General features: G+C 32.0%; 5 protein-coding genes across 7 annotated transcripts; 3 read left to right on the top strand and 2 right to left on the bottom strand.

Annotated features, from left to right (window-relative positions):
• The first annotated feature begins 1,370 nt into the window (after positions 1–1,370).
• LOC124453833 (galanin receptor 2a-like) lies at positions 1,371–2,855 on the top strand. Its single transcript, XM_047004707.1, has one exon. The coding sequence runs from the start codon at positions 1,371–1,373 to the stop codon at positions 2,406–2,408; it is 1,038 nt and encodes a 345-aa protein (XP_046860663.1). The 3' UTR covers positions 2,409–2,855.
• On the bottom strand, positions 2,688–7,393 carry LOC124437944. Of its 3 annotated transcripts, none has more exons than XM_046987908.1 (5): positions 7,091–7,393; positions 6,550–6,636; positions 6,186–6,362; positions 3,916–6,088; positions 2,688–3,392 (listed from the first exon to the last, which is right to left on the bottom strand). In XM_046987908.1, exons 2-5 carry the CDS (start codon positions 6,608–6,610, stop codon positions 3,083–3,085), a joined length of 2,721 nt encoding a protein of 906 aa, XP_046843864.1. In that variant the 5' UTR covers positions 6,611–6,636; positions 7,091–7,393; the 3' UTR covers positions 2,688–3,082. The 3 variants fall into 3 exon arrangements, with proteins under 3 accessions (XP_046843864.1, XP_046843870.1, XP_046843877.1); XM_046987914.1 differs by lacking the exon at positions 7,091–7,393 and adding an exon at positions 6,942–6,967; XM_046987921.1 differs by lacking the exon at positions 7,091–7,393 and having other exon boundaries at positions 6,186–6,284; positions 6,550–6,844.
• A 21-nt stretch (positions 7,394–7,414) lies between these two features.
• Positions 7,415–9,921, top strand: LOC124437997 (stress response protein NST1-like). The gene is made up of 4 exons (XM_046987995.1): positions 7,415–7,521; positions 7,647–7,807; positions 8,096–8,794; positions 8,961–9,921. The coding sequence occupies exons 2-4, from the start codon at positions 7,744–7,746 to the stop codon at positions 9,515–9,517; spliced, it is 1,320 nt and encodes a 439-aa protein (XP_046843951.1). The 5' UTR covers positions 7,415–7,521; positions 7,647–7,743; the 3' UTR covers positions 9,518–9,921.
• On the bottom strand, positions 9,644–11,109 carry LOC124438064. The gene is made up of 4 exons (XM_046988058.1): positions 10,925–11,109; positions 10,595–10,679; positions 10,391–10,429; positions 9,644–10,199 (listed from the first exon to the last, which is right to left on the bottom strand). Exons 2-4 carry the CDS (start codon positions 10,674–10,676, stop codon positions 9,904–9,906), a joined length of 417 nt encoding a protein of 138 aa, XP_046844014.1. The 5' UTR covers positions 10,677–10,679; positions 10,925–11,109; the 3' UTR covers positions 9,644–9,903.
• Positions 11,110–11,563: 454 nt separating this feature from the next.
• On the top strand, positions 11,564–16,689 carry LOC124438012. The gene is made up of 10 exons (XM_046988001.1): positions 11,564–11,656; positions 11,879–11,975; positions 12,536–12,580; positions 12,707–12,910; positions 13,434–13,530; positions 14,003–14,195; positions 14,564–14,762; positions 15,038–15,265; positions 15,435–15,622; positions 15,962–16,689. Exons 2-10 carry the CDS (start codon positions 11,924–11,926, stop codon positions 15,992–15,994), a joined length of 1,239 nt encoding a protein of 412 aa, XP_046843957.1. The 5' UTR covers positions 11,564–11,656; positions 11,879–11,923; the 3' UTR covers positions 15,995–16,689.
• Positions 16,690–16,864: the final 175 nt, after the last annotated feature.

Here is a 16,864-nt window from a genome sequence, read left to right as displayed (position 1 = left end):
CGCATTCTCATTTCAGAAGCAATTCCGAAGAAGAGTGTAATAGGCAACCCGCCGATTTTTGCCATGTTTAATTAATACATATGGTCAGTAATTGTTTAGGATATGTCGGTATAGTGATTAACCACCACTCCTATTTATTCATGCTTGCTTGTATTTAATATATTATTTTATAAAATAAACACAATAAAACGCGTGCGTGTATTGGTCTAGAGCCGTGTTTGCATTAGCCTGTGCAAAAGAGATCGGAGCTCAACCAATCAAATCAATCAATAAATCAAAGAGAATTTGCAAATCGATCATGAGTATATTTTAGAGGGGAATTAAAACGTTTCTTTTAAGTTTGCCTGTTTCGCATTGTTGTTATTTTATAAAAGAAACGAAAGATGTTTGCTGTGTTTGCACAGGCTTATGCAAACCTTGGTGACTTTTTTGAGAACTCTCGAGAAGGTGCAACCCTCGATCTTCGGTCTCGGGCTTGCACTGATCAGCTCCCGAGTTCTCCCAAAGGTTTCCTCGGTTTGCATAAGCAGTTACATTCACTTTAGAGAAATTTATGATTATTTTCGGATTATTGAACTTCTGTACAAGCATTTAGCTACTACGATTTATTATCAACTGTATTGTTTTGTTCTTCATTATTAGCCAAGTATATATACATCATAGTACACATGCATATGTACACACATGTATACATGTATACATATGTGCATGTATGTGTATGTATGTACATATATGTATACATAGCTACAACACGATGGTTAATTTGCCAAATGTATATTGGCGATTTTTTCCTATTTTTTTATGTTTTTCGGTTTATTTTTAATTTCTCATTATTTATCAAATAATTTGCGGTAATAATGTGGTTTCAAACAATGTTCTTGCTTTACGTAAACTCTGTCAACACGCTATTGTTTTTCAGACAAATCTTCAATTGAATTTGATGTTTATTGTGAGATAACATGTATAAAAAGTATGCAATTTTCCGAGCTTTATTGATACTTATGCACATTTTGTATGATTGCGTATAAGTGTTCTTCTCGCTTCTCTTTACCGAAAATATATTATTCAAAAGTTAATTGCGTTGCAGACCAGTTTAAATGAAGTCATTTATGATACAATCAGAGTGTTTATCTTGTATTTTCAAATTGCAGCTGTTTTTCTGATTGTCTTCGGCGCAAAACAACCCTAGCTCTAAAATGTCGACATGCTTTTCAATTAACACCTTACCGACAAATTGTTGTTATTATTCATATCCTATCAGCTGTATAAAGAGATGCATTAGAAGAAATCAGAGAGTGCAGAACTCATCGGCAAATCTCGCAAACACTTCATTTTATCTTCAATTATTATCGAGTCGACAATACTTAACTATGATTTATAGTATCGCATCAAATCTCACAAAAAGTGTGCTATCTGTTACAAGAAATGACACAGAATCCAACAACATTTTCTTTAACATATGGTCCTCTGTCTTTTTTATCATACTTTTCTTAAACTTAAGTGGTAACTCGCTCGTGATTGTCGTCATTGCGAAAGATAAAAAATTCCATAGTATGATGAACTGTCTTTTTGCAAACATGGCGTTTTCTGATTTTCTTGCTGGCATCTTTGCATTTCTGTGGTACCTGGCGAACTATATTGATCCAGCATGGCTAAACGAGTGGATCTGTCGGTTAGTAGCAGCGAATACAATTACCGTGCTTAGTGGAATTGTCTCCATTTTCTCCCTTACTGCTATTACACTGGAAAGATACCGCGCTATATTAAAACCTTTAGAGCACAGGATGTCCTGGTGCAGATTAAAACTTATTCTTTTTGTTATTTGGTTTTTCAGTGGGATCTGTTCTTTGCCTTATTTTATATTCATAAAATTTGTTGACGCTCAGAATCAAAATAGATGCATGTTTTTGCTTGGAGAATGGGAAAAACAGCTTCTTACCATTTTGATGTTTGCCTTCGTTTATGCTTGCCCAAACATCATCATTTGCTCAGCATACGCTAAAATTGTCAAGCATCTTTGGTTTAATAAAGAAAACGAAGAAATGCAAGAATCACACAAGGCCTTGTTACAATCCAGAAAAAAAATCACTAAATTACTTGGTTTCGTTTTGATCGTTTTCAATTTATGTGTGTTGCCTAACTTTGCGATTGCCGATTTCATGTTGAGCTTCGGTGCAACTGGCTATGGACATGCTGTCTCTTTTATTGGATTTCTTATCCAATTTGTTTCTACATGTGTCAATCCTTTGATATTTTTCATTCAAAGCAAACAATTCCGCAATCGTCTTTTTGGCATCCTTTTTTGTCGAAATAAGCGAATAAATCGATGGTCTGAGCTACGAGTAACCGTTGTATCAACGAAATCTCAGGTTGGATCCATTAGCAAGCATTGTCAAACTGCTGTTTGATTTATGAAAGTATATATATGAATTACTATGTTTAACTATTATTCTGGTATTGACAGCATGTTATACTTCTATATGAGATTAATGGTATGCATTCAGTTCAATAAATATTCCCTGGAGGATGTTCTCCTTTGGTTGAAAAGACGCAGTTAAATACAAATATTTATCTGGGTATATGAAAACAAAATTAATGAGATGCACATGTATAGGAATTATTTCATTTTAGCCGATAGCATTTGCTTTAGAAATTTTATGTGACTAAAAGAACGATAGGCCATCCACTTTTCTTAATCTCTTGCATATATTTGACTGTAACATTCAATATAAGGAAATGTTTCAACAGTGATGATAAATGAGTAAAATTTAACGATTTTCAGTTCTATATGAATGTTAAACCATGAAATCTTTATGGGAATTAGGTTGATTTGAATAAAGTTCAACGTCTCGTGAGTTGAGAGGATTTTGTTTAATAATAATAATAATTGTGATTTGGAAAGATATGAAACAACACAATGACGAAACAGTCAAAAATCTACCCCGTCATCTTTATGTTCTGAATTCAAATTTAAACATAAAATTTCCAGTCAATCGCAAATCTTGCTGACTTGTTATTTTATTGTTCTGCTTTCCTGCTGAAACTTTTTGTGTATATTTGTTTGACACAGGCTTCAAATGTGTTAGTTGCTGGTTTTCTTTTTGTTGCGATGAACATTTTTAATTTTTGATTTTTTCTTTCCATTTTCTTCGTTGTGATCATAACCGAGTACGTCATCTTCCTCAATCACGTGATCATTAAAGTTTGGATTCTGTCTTCTGGGACTGTAATAGTTATTCTCATATTGATCTGTTATGTCTCGAAGGTTTTGATAGGGCATTAACTGATACCTGTCCATTGCACCTCGGTCTATGTGTATTTCATCCACATTTGATGTTTGAAGAGCTGGGTTTTGCAGTGGATAATGTTGTATTGGAGTGGATCCGATGAAACTGAATAAAAAATAATCAATCCCTTCTTTCAGTTCCTGCATAAATGTGCTCATAAAGAGCAATACGGAATTATGTGACACCCCCCCTCTCGCAATCCAGAATGGAAAATGTGTTGCAACTGGGAGAACTCGAGAGCTGATCAGCGCAAGCCCGAGACCGAAGGTCGAGGGTAGCACCTGCTCGAGAGTTCTCACAAACGTCTCCAAGGTTTGCAAAAGCCAGTGCAAACACGAAAAACATCTTTTATTTCTTTTATAAATAACAATAATGTGAAACAGACAAATTTAAAGTAAACGTTTTAATTTTTCCTCTAAAATGTATTCATGTTCGATTTGCAAATTCTCTTTGACTGATTGATTGTTATGATTGATTTGATGGGTTGAGCTCGGATGTGTTTTGCACAGGCTAATGCAAACACAGCTCTAGACCAATCAGCGCACGCGTTTCATTGCGTTTATATTATAAAACTGACGCAAAAATTCATAATGAAATGAAATTCATAATGAAATTATGGAATGTTTACCTTTTGTATGATGAAAGATCTCCATTCAAAGGCATATTAAAATTATTTCCCATAAGTCTATCAACACCTCTATTCAAAGGTGAATTAAAATTATTTCCCAGAAGCCTTTCAACACCTCCATTCAAAGGTGAATTAAAATTATTTCCACGAGGCCCATCATCTCTTTCATTAAAAGGTGTATTAAAATTATTTCCAAGTTGCCAATTACCATTGCCAATTTGTATATTGTGAAACGAATTGTCCGGTTGTAATGCGATTCTTTCTTCATTTTGAGCGAACTGTCGTTCAGATGTTAAAGGCAGCCCGGAAACTGGATAATTTTTCATCTCTGTTTGGGCCATTAATGGTTGAGTGACATCAACAGGCGTCTGTAGACTTTGTATTGGTGATATATTGGGAACGTTGGCTTCAGTATTCAGTACTAGTGGTGATTGTAGTAAATTTGGGTTTTCTTTCGTTTCTATTGTATTCACATTGTTTGTTAGCATTTTTGTAGCCATCTTTATATTATCATTTTCCTTATCTGCTTTGGGTTTTTCGCTTTGTATTGTAGAATCACTCATGGTATAAACTGAAGCGTTAATAACACCACTAATTTTTGTTTTACTAGATTCATTTTTATGTTTGTTTTGAATGTTTTCCAATTTTTTTCTTTTTTGATTTTCGAACAGAACTTCTTTGACCTTTTCCAAAAAAAATTCTTCAGCTTTTTGCAAGACTTTTGAAATATTTTTGCGGGATTCCTTCTTCATTAAGTTTGATGAAGTAAGCTTCGATATAATATTCTGTTGCATTTTTTTGAGATCTTGTTCTACGTTCTCTTTTGTCACATTTGTGTGGTTGACGGGAATCAAATGATTTTTTATCGAATTTTCATTAATTTTTTGTGTTTGTAGACGATAGGAGTTCTTTCCTTGAGTGGATTTTAATTCATCACTTTCATTTTGGAGTTTAACACGTTTTCGCCGGAAGCTATCTGAGATTGCCTCAGTTAAGTTTCTGTTGAGATCTTTAAATGGATTGTTTATATCATCTATAAAGTCAGACAATCTAGTATTGCTCACAGCGGTCGCTTTCGGATCATCCAATTTTGGAAAATGAAGTGCTCTAGCTTCATTCCTCCTTCCAATAACATTTGAGTCCGTTAATTTCCTATTTGTTGTATCATTGCTGAAATTAATTGTGACAGTTTTCGTAGTCAAGCTTGGAGTAAGGTTTTTGTTTTCATCTTGACTTTGTGTTCCTTGATCTCCAATCTTCACTCCAATGTCAGCTTTGTTGGCATTGTTTGACGAGAATAATGAATCACCAATATTGACAGGTTTTTCGTTCTTATAAACGAAGAGGTCAAAATTTTTGTTCTTGTTTCTTGTTTCCTTCTCTTCAGGCATGCTCACAATGGTTGAAATATTCCTTGAACTGCTAAGTTTATTTGAACTTTTTGACGTAACTCTTTTTGATGTAACATAAGGGTAAGGCTTATTTTTTGACTTTTGGTCTCTGTTTTTCTTATCCAACAATATTCCTTGCGAATATCGTTTATTTGCCTCACGTTTGCCACTGATCATCTCCAGTTTGTTTGACATTGATTGAATTGATAATTTTTTTTTCAACGTTTGAAGACGGTTCAGTTTTGCCTCTTCGTTTAACATATTTGACAGAAGCTTGTCTGTGCTTAAATCGAATTTTTTTCTGTTTTGGTCTTTGTGGAAAATGGATGTCACATGCCTCTGTTTTCGCTCTAGTGGATATTTTCTTCTTTGCATTAAATTTTCTGAAATTTTATGACTAACATTTTTACTGTTCAAATGTTTTTCCTCTTTCCGTAAAATAAAAGAAAAATTATGCGTAAGTTTTTCCAGTTTTGACAGTTTTTTCTCTTCAGCTGCTTCGAGTGACCTAAGATATGAGAAACGAGCTTGTTCGTAATAATACCTTGCTTTTGCTTCACTAGACACTTTCTTTATTGGTTGTAAAATATTTGATCTTTGCTCAAAATTTGGGATACTTTTTCTCTCGTGATGATCCAAAGATGACTTCGATTTGTTATTCGTAGCGTTGAAATGTTTCTCTGCTTTATTCGTAGTATTGAAATACTTCACATAACGGTGTGTTTTCTCTTTAGCTCTACTTTTCATGTTCTTCAACGCTCTTTGTAGTTGAAGAAGTAATTCTTTTTTGTTCATGTGTGGTTGTCGTGGAAAAAGAAATTATCATTATAATGACATATTACACAATAAGCATTATAATCATTATTTTTGCTATACTACCTTGCTGTTTTTCTTGTTCTGTTGAGTTCCGTAGAAGAACCGTTTCATTCCGGACTGAATAATGTGGCGAAACAACGTTTTTCTCTTTTATCTTTCGGTCTTTCAATAAATGTATTAAATGAAATAAAATATTCATTTTTGCGTCTTTTTCCACTGGTTTTTCATAATGATCATCTTCTGTTAAGGATATATCAGAAACACTAAAAAATATCTGTGGTCTAAACATGAAGATGTGCATTTAAACTGAAATCATTTGTATTTTCTTAATGAAGCAAAGATGAATTATTGTTATGCAGGTTATAATGGCACTTGGTGTTATCCATTGACGTAATATAATATAAACCTGTAAGAATTATACACTCACCAGATGTCTTTACAACGTGAACGAGTATCACAGCTAATACACTAGTCGTTAAAAACAGCATTTCTCTTCTCGTTTCAGTTTAGTCTTCTATATCAAATGGTTTTTAGTATCAATTGATTAAATATGATCCTTAAGATCCATTAGTCTATTCACTAATTTTCTCATTAATTTGAGCATCAATTGATACCACTCATTGCTGACTGTACAAAGGCGTCTATAATGTTTCTTACTCAAGTATATATATTTTATAATGGACTTTCAGTCTTACTTGAATAAACCAAAATAGTTAAATAGCTATAAGCTGACATATGACAACATGCCAATGAAAAAAAAACAAATTTTCATGTCAGTTTATCATGAAGATATTCATGGTTCAATGGATGATTACCTACCGTTACATAAAAAATCATTCTTTTGTTGTAAATTTTTGTTATTATTATTACAAGTAATTACGAACATCGTTCGCTGGCTTATTTTTCAGTTTCAAAAAGTAATGAAAATATAGATTTCTCTCGAAAAGAAATGATGTTATTTTACTCACTTCATTATTTATTCAATAACAACAAAGACTTCATTCATAGTGATTGGTATGATTATCTCTTTGTGTGTGAGTCAAGCCTATTTTTTGTATTGAAAAAACTTTCCATTTTACTGATAATTATATAATTTTATGCAGAATCTGTAATGATCCCATCAAGTCACTATGATCAAGACACACAAATGAACTTTAGTATTAACATTTCATGGAAAATTTTGGGCATTTCTTTGTTTCATTTGTTAAAAGAATAATCTGAACTGGGACTTTAATGTAATTCATTTAAGTGTATCACCTGCTATGAAAAATTTCAATACCAGTTGACAGCTTATATAAACACGTTTTGATGTTTTGTAATAGAGAAAAGAATAAATAAACGAAGTTCAATTTTCAAATCAACCTTTCGAAAATTATAATGATGTTTCATTTTGTTCTTTGTAAGTTGCTTTTTCTTGTCATCATTTTAATGTTCAGTTTCATTTTTATTTTTACGAACGAATTTTTAAGTTTATTATAGTATTTACTTTCGAATTTGCTGATTGCATAATTCTATTTGTTATAGACGGTGACTAATTTTGCTGCTTTGGATTTTCAATTTCAATGGATACATTTGACGGTGGGATTTAATTGTATAATGGTAGAATAAGCGAAAAATCACGATGATAAGATTGCTGTTGATTGTAACATCATTGACAATCGTTCATGTGTGCTTGTCAGTCACAGGTAAAATTCTTCATCCTTATTTTGATGATACACCTGATAAGTTTAAAACAACGCAACTAATGCAAAGTAATCGAAGTTAGAATAAATTTTTTCATACGTAAAAATTTTATAGAACACGACTTTCCGACTATTCACCCCTATTACTAAAATTAAAATCACGCCATCCAAATTACTAAAAGTATGTTTTTCATCACTTAGAAAGCATAAAACTCGGATTTTTTTATTTAAAACTAAATTTTTCAATAACTTTTGATTTATACATAGTTCTACTGTTTGCTTTCATTATAGATGATTGTACGAGTAACAAAAAGGAAAAGCACTTGCCTTATTTACATCATATTTCCGAATTTAGAAAGAGAAGTAAGGTTTCAGGTAAAATACTTTGTAAAAAATGGTCAAAATCAGAACCCGTTATACAAGATTCAGTTCTTGGGCTGCATGGCCTATTGCACGCCAGATCCCAAAGAAAATTTCAAGAAAACACTACTACAGCTGGAAACAATCAATCGCTAAAAAATGATACATTTCAAAAGTCGAAAAGTGATTTGGGATCAAAACGTTCAAGTTCCACTCTCCATGATATCAAATTGAGAAAAGAAACAATAAGCATGCTGCACAAAATCGTTGAAAAATATTTTCCTGGTGGCAATCTTACAGTAGAGCAGAAGATAAAAGCGTTGAAGTTTCTTGGAAAGTTAATGAAAATGAAAAAGGGAGAAAAGAATTCCGACTTTAAAATATTGTTGAAATCTTTGTCTGCTTCTGAATCTGACATATCATCAAACTCAATGCGAAAGCCTGGGAAGAATGATGAGTCAGCAAAAAATTACAAAACATCCTCAAGCAATGATGGAGATATATATGCCAATATTGCTAGTGGGCCAGATATCCCTAAACTTCCACCTTTGATCAATGAAAAAGATCCTGATCATGCGCACTCCAAAATTATGCCTGTTGGTCTGCAACCTGTATCTGAAGGGACACCAGGTAAGATATATTTTTAAAATAATCTTTCATTTGATAAAAAAAAATGATGAAATATAACCTGAATAGTATAACCATTTACAATACTGTTATTGCTACTAATATCATTTTGACTGCAGTTAACAATGTCCGTTTGTTTAAAAAATGTTAAAAAATGTTAAATGTATAGATGAAATGTTGAGCCCAATGACTGGGACAAATGGTATAAGTGATAATTATAATGGGAAAATAAGTGTAAGCCAGTCTCCATTTGGTCGCTATGAAAACAATATGGGACTTGATGGAACCTATAGAAACATCAACGGACTTTATGGAAATGAAATGGATCGTTCTGTAATGTCAGACATGATTGATAATGAAGGATACACTCGTGATCGTTTGCCTTATCCAAAGAGTTATGCAGCAAGGCTGCCACATTGGCATTCATATTATGATGATGATGATGATGATGATGATGATGACGAAAACTACAATGACGATACTGATGATCCTGAAGATGAAGGCCGGAATGATGAAGATGATGATGATGATGATGAACATGATCGAGAAAGGTCTTATGTTTATCATCATCATTTTTATGACGATTATGACGAAAGCGATGATGGTGATATTGATGACATAAGATTTGCAAAAAAATTTGATAAAAGAAATAAGATTTCCAAGAGTTCTCGTCAGAGACAAAAAAATGAAAAATTGAAAACCCAGGCTACTCAAGTTTCAAAATGACTACGAAAAAAACAGTTTTGTATAAATTAATGTTTCACACCAGGGAAAAATACCTAACGTACTGTACTTTAAAAATGTATTATATTTAACCAAAATTTACGTGAATTCTGTCATATAATAATGACATTTTTCTTCTCCAGCATGTCTGTATTTTTCGCATTGAAACATATAGGCAAGCACACAATTTCTAAAATTACAAAATGTTTAAACTAATATGAATTTTCAATAAAAAAGGGTAAACTTTACACATGGAAAATTTAAAGAAAAATTATTGTTTTAGAAGAAGAATCATGCAGATGTCCTGTCTTACAAAGTCAGAGGAATGTTTTTAGCATGTACTTATACTGATGTAATTGTAGTTGACTTTATTTCTAAATAAGAAATATTCAACCCGTCAATCTTAACTTGGGCAATGGGCCTGATAATTTTGCCAACTTGTTCACTTCTTCAATAAGTTTTTCTCTTTGTTTTTGAAGACTATCCTTTGATTTGTGACTATTTTGAATTACGTCTGCCACTTTTTTTGACTGTTTGATGTATTGCTCATCATTGCCGTACAGTACACCGCAGGTGTGTCTAATCGTGTTAATTTGCTTTGTTGCGTGTCTTGATATTTTGTTGAATTTCCTACAAATCTTGTGTAACACAGTAGTTTTCTTTACTCCTGGTATCTCTTGACTCTCTGTCAAGAGAAGGCATTTTCTATGTTGCTATTTTTGGAAATTAATAACATGACAAAGCCAGGCTCTATTCTTCGTGTGCACGCTACGTCATGGCCGCCATGTTAGATTGTTTAACAAAGGAATTTCCTTACTTAAAATCATGACATTCTACAAATATTGACATTGTATAAAAAATTTGTAATATTCTCACCAACGTTTATCTTGTTATCCAAAACGTTTCTTAGGTTATCTAATGAAAGAGCAGACATGTTTGTCTCCATACTCGTAGAATGTTATATGTTTTCTAATGGGAGATGAGAAAACATCCCAGGCAGCCAAAGTGAGCCTGCCAGTTCGTACACACACCCTCAGGAAAGTTGTGTTGTGTAGTCATGCACACAATTAAAATACTTACCTGTTTCATTGCCCTTTGTTTCCAGGGTCACGACCAAAAGCATTTGAAAAAGAAACCATTTGTTATTCTTTGCTTTAAGCATTGTCTGAATAAATATTTTTTATGAATCGGGGTTAGATTATGGGTTTCAAAAATAACTTGTTTCATTTTAAATAATATGTCGGAACAAGCCCCGCGTATTGCGAAAGTTTCATAAAATAGTTTCGTGGTTGTTTGTAAATTTACAAGCATAATGATTGTTGACATTTATTTTGAAAAAGATAGACGATGTGAAGGTAATTTTTAAAAACATATAGCTCACAAAGAGCACAAATAGTTTATTACCTTTACCTTAAAAAATTGAAAGTGATGATTTTGACGCTTTTAAGAAATGTAGCGACCATGCATGCATCTATTTAGAGTACATCAGTTAAATGTTGCAAGTGTAACCAATATATTTTTGTGGTCGTTAGCGTTCTTCTATAATCCTGTCTTCTTGCCTTTAATTTGAAATGTGATCCCCCATCTTGATGTGTAAATTGGTGTCATCAATTGCATTTTTTTGGTACCTGCTGTGTCGAATTGGTCTTACTGTTTAATCGTAGCAGTAACTAAATCAAAGTTATCTATTCGTTCACATTTCTTGTATTAAAAATACGTTAGTGAGATTGATGAGCAATGTGTTCAGCGCTCTACAATATTTAGGCATTGACCTGATAAGATTTACTCTGTTATTCTTTCATGCACTGACAACAATTAAAAGAAGTAATTTTAAACATGTGATCTTTTTGATTCACCGAAGTTTTACACAGGAGCGTACGAATGGTTTTGTTGTCTTAACTGAAATACTTTTTTGCCTATACCGTATCATCACTAAGATAAAGACAAATTTTTTCTGCAAGTATCGAAAATTCGACTCATGGATCAACGAACATCAATAAATATGTCGTCATCACACGTTTCTAACTTTTGTCACATTTGATGAAAAATAAATTGGTATATTGAATCTTAGAAAGATTTCTTTGCAGTATTCAAATCCTTGCATTTAATTCGAGGTTTTTTTAATTTGAATTAAATTTAAAGGTCAGATAGTTGAATGGTATTAAAAATTTATGATTGTGTTTAATGATGGGAATTTTGTCGATAGTCCATCTAATAGCAAATTATTTTTCTGATCTTTGAAAATCTAATTTAAATTTGATTACGGGTATATGCTTTTGCTTCACACATTTTTATTAGATTACCTTTTTCAAGATCAAAATAAAAAGTAAACTCTAATTCTGTTTTTATAATTTTATCTTGCAGGTTGTTTGTTGTGACTAACAGGTCCTCAGTTCAGCCCATTTTAAAATGGAGTCTTTACTCTTTTTGAAGTTGTTAATCTTGCTGTCTACCAGAGGATGTGAGTATAAAATCAGAACGTGAATTCAACATATTTTGACACGTAAAAATATTAGTAAATTTTTCCCATATTTTCTTCAATAGGTCATTTTTGTTTTAAAAAAACAAATAAATTAAAATTGTGTTTATAATACTCGTTGAACTAAATGCTGATGAAAAAGAACATTCCCAACTAGTTTAAGGAGCTGTCTATATTAAGCGAGTTGTCCCGACTAATATTGGCTTTATAAAAGCGTCCAAGCTCAAAAAAACTGAACTTATTTAGAAAATTCACGTTTCAACAAGGTTAACCGACATTACCTAACTCATACGATCAGCTCATGAAATTTTTTTTCGAATGCATGGAATGCTTGTTTTATTAAACATAGTGAGCCCATGTTTAAATGTTTTTTATGTCACCTAATTTTTTTCAAACATCGTCTTTAAATCACTATCTTATCTCATGCCAATGATATTTGCAATAAACATATAACAGCTGCCGCCCCTATGTTGTTGATTTATTATATGTTTAATATTGTTTTTGGACAATGATCTGTTAACTGTTTTTTTTATACATTACAGTGTTAACACTAGAGCCATTATCTGGAAAATCAGGAGCAGATCAGGGTGATATATACTTTTACTTTTATTGATTTTGAGAACATATATTCTTATGATTGTTTTATAAATGTTTAATTACTGCATTCAATGAAAACAGAATTTCCATCTTCCATTATTTTCGTACATATGAAGTTCGTGAAGCCGTGCATCAAGCTGAAGAAGCAGCAAGAAAAGCTGCTGAAGATTCTGCAAAACATGGCGATAACAGTGCTGAACTGAGAGTTGCTGCAATAAGAGAAAAACTTGCATCACAAAGAGAAGCAAAACAACGTTTACATGCAAAACAAAACTTAAATGTAACTCAAAGCTCATTAAGAAAATGGGAACACCCAATGAGTTAAGTGACATCATTACAATTGATCATTTGTTACCAATCATTTATTATCAATCATTGTTATTAATCATTTGTTACCAATCATTTGTTATTAATCATTTGTTACCAATCATTTGTTATAAATCATTTGCTATCAATCATTTGTTACCAATCATTTGTTATTAATCATTGTTATTAATCATTCGTTTAATGTTTTAATTGCCAAACAAGTTTTACTCAAGTAGTTGGTATTGTCTACTATTAATTTCCTTGTATTGATGTAAGTCAAAATCATGTGAATACAACCTCATGTGGAATTGTACTTCCCAGACCATACCAAATTATCTTTATGAAATTTTTTGTGCTATATGCGTGATCATCAGAGAAATTGATACATTAATTGCATGAACACTAAAATCCTAGAACATGCGTATTACTATGTATATTTCTGAAAATTCTATCCACGAATTTTGTACATTCTACAGTTGAAATATAGAATTCAGTTTGTGTCATTTCTTCTGTATTTTTTTCCTTTTTGTATAACAGGGAAATTACAAAACAACACAAAACAATTTGCAAATGCTAAACACCACATTAAGATATCACCAATGTCTCATCGTCAGATGACAAATCCTGCTCATCGGTATGTAGATTTAAAATATGTTCATCTTGCTTTTCTTTGTTTGATGTCCACACTTCATCTGTTAAAACGAAAAACGAGTAAGAGATTGAGTTTTGTGTCTATTGATGATTTTGCCTATGGATTTATGCTCAGCTCATTAAAAGCAATTTAGATCAATAGAAAACACTATCATACAATAAAATGGTTTCATCCTTTAAAATATTTATCATAATCTTTCATGATAAATTAGTCAAACCAGTGGAAAAATATGTTATCATTTATACGAAATCAACAATTAAATTAGCGAAGCACTTGTATTAAGAATTAAGAGTTTCAAAAGTTTCAGAGTCTTGATGTTTCAATAACAACTATTTTTTCTTTTCCAGAAATGTTGTATTCAAAACAAATTAAGTTGTGTGTTGTGATCTATAGCAAAGATTAAAAATATGTGTGAGACACATTTATACCATGAACATGTGTTTTACGTTTATAGAAATTCATACTCACATATGATCAACTTGAATGATCTGACAAATGGCATAACACAAAATACATATAAAGAAGATACTGCCTTGGAGGATAGACTGGCCTTAGAGGCTGAAGAAGAGAAAAAAATTGGATCACAGTATGACGATGATCACGATTACTCAATTTCTAGATCTCTCTCAAATGGCGATGCTGCTCAGGTTGGTCTGTAGACACACGTGTAGAGTATAGAGCTATGATGAACACTTTCCCTATCCTTTGAAAAAAAATGGCTTTCTTCATAATAAAACACATAAAACATATCTTTATTTGGCAAAAAATATGTTATTGGTAAACATGAAAACATATTCAAATTTTTATTTGCAAAATCCTCAAACATTTTTTAAGTATTGGCTAAAGCAAACCTGAGGCGTTGAAATCTATTTGTGCAAAGGGTTTTTGTTTTCTCAAGTTGATTTCAAAACATTGCTATTAGCGTCTTCGCAGTAAACCGGAAATATTACAAGATATTAATTATTGATTTTTTTTATTTATAATATTCAATAATATTCATTTTTTCCTTTCAAAGAGTATTCAAAATCAAGTAGCACAGGAAAGTGCCAGAGAGTTGAAAGAAATTCAAGCACAAATCAACGCTGAATCACAAAATTCCCTGGGCAAAACCACCATGGGTGATACTTTTCCCATGTTTCAACATTCACCTTCAGGGTCTAGACAAAGACAGCAGAACGCTCAGGCGCAAAATGGGTTTTTGAATCTACAAACAGGTTAAGAATGACGAAATAATACGTTTGAGTAAGACATTTTTCAATAAAGTTTTCCCATATTTTTACTTTCAACAATAAAACCAGGCACTAGTGAAAGAATTCTATCGACTTAATCTTTTCTTAAATTTTCTTTGAAAAAATTATGGTTTTGTCCATTATCATCTTCAGTGACGTGTTTCGATACACTTTGTCATTGCTTGATGTATGTTTTGTGAATTCAAAGGTTTGTTTGATTTTTTTTTGAAGTCATAACGTATTAATAAAATATATTATAGATTATAGCCAGGCTTCAATGAATGCCGAAGGAATGAACAACGAACCATCGACATTTAACGCGGAAGAGGGAAATGCAATAAGTCCAAAATTGCTTTCTGAAATCGATGCAATGGGACAAACACAAGAAAATTTGGGATCAAACCCAATAGCAACATTTTCTATGCCTAATCTTGGTCAAACTGAACAAATGAGTGATGGTGTGGCTACTATGGAAGGACCCCAAGCAGGTGGGGCAAAATTGTGCTTATAATTATAGAAAGTATGCATAACTTAAATAGGTAACGATCGACTAGCTTCAAATGAATTTCAAATCATACTTTAGTTTTCCATTGAAAATATATTTTGTTTGTTCATTTGATACAAGAAATAATTCTTCGATATTTTTTATATATATAGACATGATCCAACCTGGCACGTCAACTTCAGCAACTGGGGCAGATCAAAGATCTGTAATGTCTAATAATTTAGAGGGTCTTGGAAGGCCAGCTGGCTATATTATGCAAGGTGGATACCTTGGGATGAATAGTGATAATGGTGGATTAAGGATGAAACAAAATGTATATGGGGGAGGAAGGATGAAAAAGGTTTGTAATTTCTGTCGCTAAGTTTTGACTGTGGGACAATTATCATTTTCTATTATTTTCTTACGTTAATTTTTTCATTACTTCATGTTGTGTAAGGCATGCATGGTCTTCACTTGGGAAATAAACAGAAAATACTGGCAAATTACATCATAAGAAGAACAAAGAGTTTTGATAATCTTGAGCTTATGCCTTATGTTTGTGTTTATGTCGCTAGTGAGACCAGGCTTCTTAGTACCATAAGTACTTTTCCGTCAATTGAAGTTGTACTTTTGCAATTTCTTTATTTGAAATATAAATACATAATGAATGTGTGGTGTTTCTTTTCTTATTTTTTTGTAGTCGGAAATTGAGATAATAAAGGAACCATTTTGAAGATTGGGACACCACTTTAATATTGAAATACTTGATCAATATGCGACATGTACATATAGTGAGTGAGTGTAAATTCCATCCTGAATGGAATATTTAATTGCATTATAAAGGATTAAAATAATCTTTGAGATGTGATTAGTGATTTTGAAGATCACGACAACAAAAAAAGTAAACGTCAGTTCCCTGAAAGCCAATATTACAAAGAAATAGAAATTATGCTTTCTACGTTTTTAACATTTTATGTTAGTTTTTGAAAGCGGAAGGTATATTTCTAAATTGCTCGTTGCGAGTGAAAGATATATACTCGTCTTCATTGCAAATAAGCATGTCTTCTGACTATTACAAAACTTTTGTAGATTTCGGTAAGTGTTCTTTTACATATTTCCAGCAAGATGTTTCGTCGGGCCATTTTTGTATGCTTTGTCACGGCGTCGCAATAATTTGATGTTACAATCATCCTATCCGCGGTAGACATTGGCTACTTTAGTTGCACACTGTACATTAGTATTAGAAAGTTGAACATTTTCTTTTAAGCTATTATTTATAATCTACTTAATATGTATAAGTTTTTTGCTATTCGCGTAATTTATTATTTCTCTGACTATTATTAATATAATAATGTTGTTCAGACGTCAACATTTTGTTACGTCCAGAATTAAATTGAATTAAATCTATTAGAGTGAATACGCTAAAAATTGTACATGTTTCACATAACTTCGGAGCAACAGAGCAAAAGAAATATTCATGATAAGTTATATTTGGTTTGTTATTCAATTTATTTTTTCATGTTTTTAATAGTGTTCAAAAAAGCATTGATAAAGCTTACGATGGTCTGATTCTACTAATGTTTTTTTTAATAAAAATTGCATA

Source organism: Xenia sp. Carnegie-2017, unplaced genomic scaffold (assembly GCF_021976095.1).
Source record: "Xenia sp. Carnegie-2017 unplaced genomic scaffold, XeniaSp_v1 HiC_scaffold_1, whole genome shotgun sequence".
Lineage (NCBI taxonomy): Eukaryota > Metazoa > Cnidaria > Anthozoa > Malacalcyonacea > Xeniidae > Xenia > Xenia sp. Carnegie-2017.
Note: the sequence above shows the minus strand (reverse complement) of the source record. Positions and strands in the feature narration are given on the sequence as shown.